Genomic DNA, 11,889 nt, shown 5'->3' with positions numbered 1-11,889 from the left:
GACAGGGATACAGTAAGGAGTACACTGACAGGGATACAGTAAGGAGTACACTGACAGGGATACAGTAAAAAGTACACTGACACAGTGAAGCACAGAGTCAAGCAAGATTTAGGAAAGGTCAAAGCTTTGACTCCTTCAATAAGAAACTGTTGCCAGCATAGTTTTAAAAATGATTTAAGCAGGCCGGGTGGTGGTGGCGGCGGCGGCGGCGGCGGCGCACGCCTTTAATCCCAGCACTTGGGAGGCAGAGGCAAGTGGATTTCTGAGTTCGAGGCCAGCCTGGTCTACAGAGTGAGTTCCAGGACAGCCAGAGCTATACAGAGAAACCCTGTCTTGGAAAAAAAAAAATGATCTAAGCGCTCTTTTTTTTTTAATTAAAATAATTGGTTTTTATGCATACAAATGTTTTGCCTGCATGTATATATTTATACTGTACATGCCTGGTACTGGAAGAATAAGTCAGAAGTAGGCTCTGAATCCCTTGGGACTGGAGTTACTGATGGTCATGAGGTACCATGCAGTGCTGGGAGTCAAACACAGGTCCTCTGAAAGAGCAGCCAGTGCTCCTAACTGCTGATCCACCTCTCCAGCCCCTACCGGCATACTTTATATAATAATGTTAAGCATGCAAAAAGCAATTTATCTTATACTCATTTGTAAAGAAAAATAAAAGAGCAGAAAGCTACTCTAAAAACTATGCCATGAATCTTGAATATTGATCAGAAAATATTTACTTAAAATCAAGTGAAAAAAAGGAACAAAGCACTGGCATTATGGGATGGGTGGCTTTTTTTTGCTATTATTCTCTTATTTTGAAACACAAAAATGTAAGGCTTGGAACCACAAAAGGGAAAAATAATAGCTGATGCTGCTGAGGCTGTGAGTATGCTCAGTGCCACCGCCTCAGGAACAGACATCTTTACACTAAGGTTTCCTCATCTGAAGACCTGCTTCTATCAGAGTTTGCCTTCTTGTCTCTGGAAAGCTCTCCCTGGCAAATCACATTGACCCCACTGTGTAGGATACCCCTCACCCGGTTCTGCTCCTCCTTTCTTTTAGCAAAGTTTTAAAATTCTGGCACCTGGGAGGGGGAGAGGGAGGGGGACACAGAAGCAGAAGAGAGATACTGAGTTCAAGGCCACTCTGGGTATGACTGTCTCAATCGATCGGTGTGGAACCTGCGCTTTCAGATTTTCAGAGTTTTTATTTTCCCCTCCTTAGTAACACTTGAACAAAACAATAGAAAAGGCCACCGAGAAGCCACAGGATTGACCAATTTTTTATTAAATGCCTATGACTCTAAGTCTTCTTTACCATGAACAAAATCTAACATTATCTGAAATAGAGATCTAAAACACAATGTGCTGCTCTCTCTACTGGATGCTTCCCACAAGAGGTGGGGTGGGTCAGGGATAAGCACCCCTGAGGAGCTGGCTGAGCCCCGAGCCCACCATTTGTTTACCTTTAAAAGCTCCAGATTCCCCTCCTTCGCCAGGGGCACACCCTTCTTTACTGGGTATCCCATTCGAACAGGTAGAGGAACAGCTGAGGGTTTAAACGGTGCGGCAGTGGGGTAAACACTGGGCCAGTCCTGGTCGGTATCCATCTTCTCTGCCCTAGGAGTCAGTGCCTAAGAAACATGACATACTTAAAATCTTTAAACATAAACATATTCTTTAATTTTACAACAAAATCTGTAATTAAGATACATAACTTTTGAACTATCTTATACAAAACAAGATTTCAAAGACTGTGAGACACTGAGAAAGGTCCTTGCTGTGCACACATGGCAATCTGAATTTGACCCTGGGAATCCACACCAGGTGAAAAAAAAGAACTGACCCCATGGAGCTGTTGCCTGACCCCCACACTACACACAAACAGTGATAAGTAAAATAGGCTAGTTTCCAACAAATCTGTTGTTTGAGTACTAAACACTAACTCAGCATAAATATCTGCATAGCTGCTTCAAAGAATGACAAGATCTTCTTTAATGTCACAATTCCTTCATAAGGGTTAATTAATTTATGAAGTTTTAAACTTACATCCGCAATGTCAATTGAACACGAGGAAATGTTAAGAACTTGGAGACAGGGTTGGGGACGTGGGTTAGTTGGTAGGGTGTTGCTTAGACTCCAGCAACTAGGTATGGTGGTGCACACCTATAATGTGAGTTCCTGGGAAGTGGTCAGAAATTCTAGGTCAGGGCTGGAGAAATGGCTCAACAGTTAAGAGCACTTGCTGCTCTCAAAGAGAACTCAGGTTCAGTTCCCAGCACCCACATGGTGGCTCACAACTGTCTGTAACTCTAATTTCAGGCAATCTGACACCCTCTTACAGTTTCTCTGGACACTAGGCACATACACAGTGCACATAAACACATATAGGCAAAACACTCATATACATAAAATAAAAATGAATAAATCTTTAAACATGTTTTTAAAAGTTCTAGGTCATACTTCTTACAGAGCAAGTTTGAGGCCCTCACGGGCTATAGGAGTCCCCACCTCAAAAGGAGGAAGAAGCCACGGAAGTAGGGCTGGGGTAGTGGGGCAGAACTTGAGAATAAGGAAGATACGACAGTGTAAACACTTTACAGGCCAGTGAGATGGCTCAGCAGATAAAGGTGCATGCCAGCAAGCCTGACAGCCCAAGTTCAATCCCTGAGACCAACACAGCAGCACTGACTCCTCAAAGTTGTCCTGTGACCTCCACACATTTGCCACAGTGTGCAAATGTGCACACACACAACACACACCCTCACACATAAATAAATGCATGTAGTTTAATTTTTTAAAAAAATAAAGAGTAAGCATTTGAGATAAATTAATGAAAGTTAAACAGGTTTTGAAATGCATAACTCTCCTAGACCCAGAAGTAAATGACTTGACAGCTTAGCCAATCAAACTAACACACATATGTATTTTAAAGGATGGCCCCCATATAAAAGGTAGGATCTAGGGTAAGCATGGCTCAGTGGTTGAGAGCATTTGCTGTTCTTGCAAAGGACCTAAGTTTCATCCCTATCACTCACATCAGAACCACTTGTAATTCCAGTTTCAGGGAGTCTGATGTCCTCTTCTGGCCTGCACAGGCACCCGACATGAATGTGATACACATAAACTTACACATACACAAGTACACATGAATAAATAAAAGCAAATACTTTGTAAAAGTGGGGTTTAGGCTGGCAAAATTTAGTCATGCCATCTAAATTTCAACATCAGAGTGGTACATGTCCCAAAGTGGGAAATATTCCTCAGAAAATGACTGCCCCAGGTGACCACGGCCTGGGCCTGGGCTTCCACAATCATCCACTGACCTGAGCTCCTAACAAGGCCCAGGGAGGAAAACTGGTGGGATTAATGCTGAGCGCTGAAAGCACCATCAAACAGTCTGTGTTCTGGGTCCACCTGCTTTCTGGTGTCTGAGTGAGTCTACTTCCTAGAGCTGATGATTTGAAGACTACGTCCTAGCAAGGTCTGGGAGGTGCTCAGAGACCTTGTGAAGCCTCCTTGTGGGGCCTCCACCTCACCTTAGGGCTTTACAAATCATTAGAATAAAGCAGAGTAAAATAAATTCACGTGTACCTTTCTTCTCATCGGCCTTTCACTTCTGGATACCTTACCTAAAAGACAAGAATTTATAATGAACCATTGTTCAAAATCACTGGCTTGCAGTTCTAACATGACTTAAGGTCTTTAGTAACATGAAAATGGAACAATGACCTGCTTTCTCGAAGTTTTGAATACTGGGGACAAAGAAACTCCATGGCAAGTATGATATAGTGAACTCATCATCTAAAGAATGCACCCTCCCTTTTACGGGAGCCTGACATTGTAGCCCAGACTGGCCCTTAACTTGCTGCAATCCACCTGCCTCAGTCTCCCAAGTGCAACTACAGGTGGGCAACATCCATACCCAGCTAAGAAAATATTTTCACTAATTCTAAACTTTATAGTACAGTAAGTTCATGTTCAGACAAAATGCCTAGTGAAAGTATTCTAAATCTTTAAAGATAGCTGATTTGAAATGTTCAATGACAAAAATTATCAACAACAAAACTCAAGAACAGAACATTTATGTCACAGGACTGTTGAAGTGGGCGGAGTCTTCACATACCAAAAGTACTTTTACCATAGTTAAACAAATGCTTTGCTGTAGAAATAGCAACACTTATTAAGTACTTCTCCATAGGCTAACCTAGACTACTCCTTATCACTTATTTAGCCTTACTCACTATGACAGATACAAGGATTACTGTCTTTTTCAGAGGCCACTTTTAGTCAAGAAAATCAAAGGACAAGATAAGGTGACTGCAGCATAGTGTGCAAGATTCCTCATGTTTTGGTCCACTGTCTCCAGCCTTACCTTTAAGAGCCCCACAGCTCCAAGGAGCTTTCAGTACCAGGCCATGTCCCCAGTCCTGTCTCCAAGGCTAAACTTTGTTCTCTGCCTGAAACACATTTCCCATGATCCTGTTTCTTCTCCTTCCCTGTCCCTACTCTGTTTCTTTATCTGACATACTTCTATTCATCCCACAATGCTCATCCTTTCAAAAATCGAGGGCTACTATTCATCACAAACCAGGAACACAGTAATGAGTACACTACAGTTTTTGCTCTCAGTATTGTTGCTGCAGTATATAACCTGCAGATGGTCTGGCCCCATGGCCGACACCTGCGTTGCTAGCCTACTGGTGGCCTGTCATGGGATGTCTCCACCTTCCTAACCCTGAGGATCAAGTCTCCTAGGGAACCCCTTTTCCAGTTTATTACCTGTCCTGGTTAGGTCTTCTATTGCTGCAATGGAACACCATGACCAAGAAGCAACTTGAAAAGAAAGTTTATTTGGCTTACATTTCCACATCACAGTCCATCAACGAATGAAGCCACAACAGGAACTGAAACAAGGCAGGAAGCTAGAGGCAGAAGCTGATGCTGAGGCCTTGGAGAAGAGCTGCTTACTGGCTTGTTCAGCCTGCTTTCTTATAGAAACCAGGACTACCAGCCCAAGACACCACAATGAGCTGGCCTTCCCCATCAACCACTAATTAAGAAAACGCCCTATGGCTGGAACTTATGGAGACATTTTCTCAACTGAGGTTCTCCCATTTGAGATGACTCTACCTTGTGTCAAGCTGATATAAAATTAACCAGGACAATTCACCCCTTGTCAACTTAACACACAAACATGTCACTATTAAACTATAACCTTTCCTTTTTGTTAATCCCCAAGACCACACATTAACATCAAAATCACAACATGAAACATTTGACAAACTTTAAAAGTCCCACAGTCTTTACAAACAAATACTTTAAAATTCAGTCTTTTTTAAAAATCCAAAGTTTCTTTTAAAATCTTAAATCTCTTTAAAATTCGGTCCCTTAGATGTGGGCTCTTGTTAAGTCAAAGTTAACTACTTTCTTACTTCAAGAGGGAAGAACCCGGGCACAGTCACATTCTGAACAAAGCAAAACCAGACTCCAAAAGCGTACACAATGCAACATTCAATTATCTGGGATCCACTCATGATCTTCTGGGCTGCTCTAAAAGGCGGGAGTCACTTCTCTGGCTCCACCCTCTGCAACACACACAGACGGTCTTCTATGTTCAGGCCAGCTCCACGTCACAAGTGCTCATTCTATGGTCCTGGCATCTCCAAAACACCTAGGGTCTTCTGCTGCAACTGGTTGTACTTTCACCAATAGCCTCTGGGCTATCCTCATGTTGTAAAACCTCAACTTTTCTCCATGACCACTTAAATCCTGGTGCTTTCTATGCTACTCCAGCTGCACCTTCAATGGCCTCTCCTGGCCTCTCCTAGTCCCAAGCCTCAGCTGCAATCCATAAGCCCCTCATGCTGTCAAAACCAGTACCACCTTATACTATCAAGTTCAGCTGCTCAGACCAAGTACAAGTTTGGCCACCTCTAGAACACAACATCTCTGTGATGATTCTTAGAAACACTTCTCAGAAGATTTTGCCTCAGTGATGCTGAGGCAAGTCATGGCTAATTTCCCAGCTCCAGCAACAACTGTCCCAGTAAAACAAAGGTTTTACTTTAGTGGTTCTTGTCTCTTGTTAATCACAGCTGATTCTCCAGCTCCAGCTGACCAGAACCAACGATTCTTGACACAAATGGCCCAGTTAGAATCTCTGCTTCCCTTGGAAACTTCATAGCCAGGCTTCTGTCTCTGTACTGTTCTCAACATTCTTATCTTCAAAGCTCTGACAAGATAGCCTACTGAGCTCTTAACACTCAACCGCTCTTCTGTGCCAAAGATCCAAAGTCCTTCCACAATCCTCCCTAAAATGTGGTCAAGTCTGTCCCAGCAATACCCAACACCTATCCATCCACTCCATAGGTGTGTGGTTCTCTCTGGAGAACACTGAATAAGAAGTAGGCACAATATCTCCTAGAGGACACATACTTGAAGCTAGAGACTGAGGGCATATGAAAGGTAGTTATGGAACGCTGTGGCAGTCCATATGCCCAAACTGGATCATTGCAGAGATTAGCATGGTCCTGCATAAGGATGACAGGCAGATTCATGAAGAGGTCCATACTTTTACAACTTAGTAATGTTTCATTCTGTGGGTTTTAAAAAAACACTTTTTTTTAAAAAAGATTTATTTATCATTATAAATGAGTACACAGAAGAAGGTGTCAGATTTCATTATGGGTGGTTGTGAGCCACCATTTGGTTGCTGGGATTTGAACTCACGACCTTCAGAAGAGCAGTCGGTGCTCTTACCTGCTGCTAGACTATGACACTGATTATACATTTTGTTCTCCTTGTTGGATGTTTTCATTAAGAAAACCTCAAATCAGGTTAAAGCAGGGATTTCATAACGAACTCTAGAGTGTGAGAAGAGAAGCAGCCCTTGTGGGTGACAGGAGAATTCCAGGAACCCCAGATACTTGGTACCTGAGCTTTGAATGGGCATGGTCCTACAGTGAACGTGGGGCACATGGAGTTTGCTTGCTTGAATTTCTAAGAGGAATTCCTCTTTCAATGATGGAAGTCTGAGTATTCCAAAATGCTGAAGCGATGTCCTTGGCCGGAAGGTAAAGAGTTATAGAAGTACATTTAAGGAAGCAGAAACTCTGCTAAAGGCACAACCTATGGTGGGACAATCTATGGGCTTGTCATGGTACTACTCACTTTTGGACTGAATCCACAAAGAAATGGGCACCATCCCCACTTCAGTGATGCAGACCAGGGATGCCTACAACACCAGACTAAGCCCTCACAGCACAAGGAGACACTTGCCACTGAGCAGCATTATTCCTACAGTGAATAATGCACCTGGCATTTTTTTTCAGGTTTTAAAACTTTATTTGCATATTAAAAAATTGTGCATTCCAATAATTAAAATCATTTGAACAAAAAAAATGGCACTCTGATTAAACTGCATTTTTTTTTAAAAGATTTATTTATTAAAGATGCACCAGAAGAGGGCGTCAGATCTCATTACAGGTGGTAGTGAGCCACCATGTGGTTGCTGGGATTTGAACTGATGACCTTCAGGAGAGCAGTCAGTGTTCTTACTCACTGAGCCATCTCACCAACCCCCCCTTTTTTTTTCAGTAAAAATAATGATTTTTTTAATGTAATTAAAGCAAGTAGATAAATCAATGAACTCATTTACATATAGATATTTAATTTTATCCCTCATTGGCCCCCTCAACCCCAATTCTATGCAAGATATGAGGTCAAGGCTCTAGCTACCAAGCAGTGTCCACCAGGCTCCAGAGGTAATCACTGATAAACTTCTGCGAGAGCTGTGCACTGTCCAGGTGGATAGGCTAGGCCACTGTGGGGCCGTGGTAGGTGCCCTCGATTGTCCCTGGCTCGCATTCATAGTCCCATAGCTGCATTTAGTTCACATCACCAAATGCCTCTCTTATCTGACCTTATAGATTAGTGGGAGCACAGAAAATAACAGAAACAAGTAAACAAACTCAAATTCAGTGTGGCTGATATTGAAAAAAGGACAGACAACTGAAGAGGGTCACCATATTTAATGTGCTTTCACAAGAAAGGCTTGGCAAAGGGTTTCTAATGTCTGTAAGCAGGACTATCACTCATCCAATGGCTCAGGAAAGATCAGTAAATCCTATTTGGCTTTATCCTCAAATTACATCCTATGAGCCACTGTTACCATAATCTCGCTTGGAAAACCAACAGCCTCCAAACAGGTCTTGCAGTCTTGCCCTGCTGAAGTAAGTCACCACATAGATGCCAGTGATCCTTCACAAGTAGAAATCATATGTCACTCCTTTATTCTCATGTAATCCTCTACTTCTAACACAATCCAAGCTCAAAGCAAAACCAAATGCCCCCAAACCCTCGAAGCTCAGCCCACTATTCTGACTTCTTGGATTGCCACTCTACCCTTTACTTTGCTCTGGCCCGGGTGTACCTCTTTCTTTTCCTTGGTCATGCTTAACCTCTTTGAGAAGAGCAGCACTCTTCTCTCAAGCATCTTTTGCTCTGAGAGGTCTCTCCTCACTACTTCATCCTACTTTATAGCCACTTCTTCGACAGCATATCGTTTTCAATACTCTACTTTCTCTTTCTTCGTGACAATAAGTTTTATTGTTACTGTTTACCTGTGTTTACGCAGTAGTTCAAAACGTTCATAGATTGTCAGCCTCTGCAACTCTGCCTAACACACATCTTCTACGTAAGAGAATAACAGCGAAAATTTGGAGATAGACACATCTTAGGACTATGACGAGTCACTATGATGTATTAAGTAATCTATAATTTACCCGAAAACCATCTGTGGATTTTCAACAAGGGAGTAAAAAGGCACGGTGTGCTGTGAGGTCTGCAGGAGAGCAAGCGCAGCAGAAGGATGAAGCATGCCCTGCAGGAGAGGCGGCGGGGGAAGGCCCGGGTGGCGGCAGGTGCCCGCTCCCGGCCCGGCCTTTCCCGTTGCCCACTCTTGCACGCAGCTCCCGTCGCTGCACTGCTTCTCACACCACAGTGTGCCCCGATCCCCTGCGGTGGGCCGGACTCAGCCAATGCACTCGCGGAAATGCGGGACGACCCTCCAGAGAAACACAAGGTCACGGAGTGCACGGCCTCCCTTCTCCCTACCCCAGCCCGTGGCGGCGCACCCACACTCACGCGAGCCGGCTCTCGGAGCCGCGGGCCCGGCGACTGAGGAGAAGGTGCGCAGGCCACGCGTTCCCGGGTACAGGGTCTGCCTCAGCTGCAGCGCAGCGGCTGCCATGATGAAGGACGGCGAGCCAGAGCGGATAAGCACGGCCGAGGGGGCGGGACCGGAAACGTGTAACCTGGGAACGGAAGTGCACTGGGCAGAGGGATGGCGGGGCTGTGGCTCCGGGTTGGCTGGTGTGGAATGAGACCTAGATGTCTCACAGCTGCGTCTACTGTTCTGGGTTGGTTAGTTCGTTTGTTTCTTTGTTTTGTTGGTTGGTCGTTCGCTCGCTCGCTCTAAGACGTTTTTCTCCTTTCCCTTTTATTTATGTATATTGGTTCAGCACATCTTGTGCCTGCATTGCCCTCTGCGGCCAGCAGAGGACATGGAGTTAGGGAAGTTGTGAGCTTCCTTTGTGGGTGCTGGAAACCGAACCTTGGTCCCTTGGAAGAGTAGTCCCTGCTTAATCGATGCACCACATCTCCACCTCTTCAGCCCATTTTTTTCTTTCTTCCATTTTCTTCCTTTCTTCTCCTTCCGTCCTTTTTCTTTTCAGTCATTCTGCTCCAGTCTCCCAATTGCTGGAATGGAGCATAACACCTAGCTTTACACTACATATATTTTTAAAATTACTCTGTGTGTATGTATGTGTGTGCAGTAGTAAGAGAACAGTTTAAGGGAATTAGTTCTTTGGTTCTCTCCCATCACCACCTAGGTTCTGAGGGTTCAACTCCAGTGATAAGGCATTACCATTCCAGCAGCCTTTATACTTCTTAAATAACTACACTCCAACAGAGGAAGTAACAGGTACCAAAGGCAAAGATGTTGGAGGCGGGGACAACACGATGGCACAGCATGGCTCTACCCACCACACCAGGTTGTTTGTTTGTTCAAATGACCTTTTGAACTAGATTGCTTTGAGTTTAAATTTTGACCTTGTCTTTTCATGTATTATTTTTGTAGTGGACCGGAACTGGATTCCTAAGACCAATGCAGAAAGGCTCATAACCTCAAGTAACTCTTGCTTCAGAGGATCTGGCTTCCATGGGCACCTGCAGTCACATGCACAGTCCTATGGTACACAAATAAAGAAGTCTTTACAAGTAACGCCTTTATAAAGTATCAATAGGCAGAGATGGTTTACAGTGTAAAGCATGTATTAGTTTGCCAGTAGAAGTTTCTAAACTATATAATTTTTCAGCTGGAAAGGCTTTGGAAGTATAATCATCCACTGGTGACTTAAGTTTGTATTAAATTCTGAAAGGGGGCTCCACATTTTCAGTTTTCATTGATCCCTACATATTACACAGGTAATTCTGGATAGAAAAAAATTTTTTTAGCCTTCTTTTTTTAATGACCTTTTACTAATTTGAAGTCTAGGTTAATATGAGAGATCATTTTTAATAAAAACTAAGTTCTTTATAAAAAGTATGTGAACAAAGTGTATCTGTTCCCAGATACAGTACTAATAACCAGGCAGGGAGGGAGCATACAGCCTCTTCAGCCACCAGAACAGCACTGGTTAAATGACATGGAGTCAAGAACATGGATATGTATTAGGGAGGGAAGACCGGAGAGGTGGCTCAAGGTTAACAGTTAGGCAATGACTGCTCTTCTAGAGGATCCTAGTTCAAATCCCAGCATCCATATGGTGCCTCACAACCATCTGTAATGTCAGTTACAATGCCTTCTTCTGGCTTCCACAGGTACCAGGCATGCATGAGGTGCAAGAACATACATGAAGGCAAAATGCTCATAAATAAATAAATAAATAAATAACCTTTAAAAGAAAAAAAAGAGGCTCTCCATTGAGAGCCTCTAACACACCTTTAACTCAAAAGGCATAGGCAGGTGGTTTTCTGTGTGTTGGAGGCCAGCCTGGTCTATGTAGTAAGTTACAAGTTACCCAGAGATTGTCTTAAAAAGGAAAAAAAAAAGAAAAGAAAATATGGGTCTCAACTTTGACTGAACACTAAATAAAACCACCTCAAGAGCTTTAAAAAAAAAAATAGTGGCCTCACTTCCAGGTGTTAGCCAATTAATCTAGGTGTCTTTGAGCATTAATTTTTTTTTAGCTTTGTGTTTGTTTATATATGTGTGTGTATTTACATATATATATATTTTTTTTTTTTAAATTAAGAAAGTTATTCAGATTGTCAGGCTTGGAAGCAAGTGCCTTTGCCATTGTTTGATTTTGCTTGTTTGGGGAGAAAGGATATCCGAATTTCAGAGTTTGAGGCAGAAAGACTGCATGTTCAAAGCCCTACTAAACTACACGTTATGTACTGAGATCCTGCCTCAAAAATAACCCAGTACCAACTGAGCCATCTCACTGGCCTTCTTACCTTCTCCTTGGAAGTATCTAAAGATGCACTGAATAGATGCATACATATATTTATTATGCCATCCACCATAAGAGAGATAAACTCCAAGAATGGGGACTTCATTCTCTGCATACTTGGGTCGACAGGGCATAAAACAGGCCTTTGTCCAATAGCCATTCAGGAATAATCTGTGAACAAGTCTATCAATTTACACTAAACCTTTTTTTTAAAAAAAAAGATGCTCAATATCCAATGTATACAAAGAACTCAAGAAGTTAGGCTCCAGCGAACCAAATAACCCTATTAAAAAATGGGGTACTGAGCTAAACAAAGAATTCTCAACTGATGAATACCGAATGGCTGAGAAGTACCTAAAGAAATGTTCAAC

The 11,889-nt window shown here is 42.9% G+C and overlaps 1 protein-coding gene, 1 long non-coding RNA gene and 1 pseudogene across 5 annotated transcripts in view; 2 read left to right on the top strand and 1 right to left on the bottom strand.

The window, feature by feature from the left end:
* The window catches only part of Mrps35 (mitochondrial ribosomal protein S35), a 34,070-nt gene extending 24,755 nt beyond the window's left edge, over window positions 1–9,315 (bottom strand). The window contains exons 1-3 of one of the 3 annotated variants that reach the window (XM_031383934.1): window positions 9,144–9,315; window positions 3,591–3,628; window positions 1,463–1,630 (exon numbers count right to left, since the gene is read on the bottom strand). In XM_031383934.1, the coding sequence (XP_031239794.1) occupies window positions 1,463–1,630; window positions 3,591–3,628; window positions 9,144–9,249 (312 nt within the window). In that variant the 5' untranslated portion in view covers window positions 9,250–9,315. The remainder of the gene's footprint in view (window positions 1–1,462; window positions 1,631–3,590; window positions 3,629–9,143) is intronic. The other 2 variants (XM_031383932.1, XM_031383933.1) reach the window with 2 other exon arrangements.
* LOC116100112 lies at window positions 6,474–6,574 on the top strand (annotated as a pseudogene).
* LOC116099817 lies at window positions 9,314–10,284 on the top strand. 2 transcript variants are annotated; one of them, XR_004122391.1, is made up of 3 exons: window positions 9,314–9,418; window positions 9,893–10,054; window positions 10,141–10,284. It is a non-coding gene; the product is annotated as an uncharacterized LOC116099817 (long non-coding RNA). The 2 variants fall into 2 exon arrangements; XR_004122392.1 differs by having other exon boundaries at window positions 9,321–9,422.
* The last annotated feature ends 1,605 nt before the right edge of the window (window positions 10,285–11,889 follow it).

The sequence above is a fragment of the Mastomys coucha genome, unplaced genomic scaffold (genome assembly GCF_008632895.1).
Source record: "Mastomys coucha isolate ucsf_1 unplaced genomic scaffold, UCSF_Mcou_1 pScaffold20, whole genome shotgun sequence".
Taxonomy (NCBI): domain Eukaryota; kingdom Metazoa; phylum Chordata; class Mammalia; order Rodentia; family Muridae; genus Mastomys; species Mastomys coucha.
This window is presented reverse-complemented; position numbering and strand designations above follow the sequence as displayed.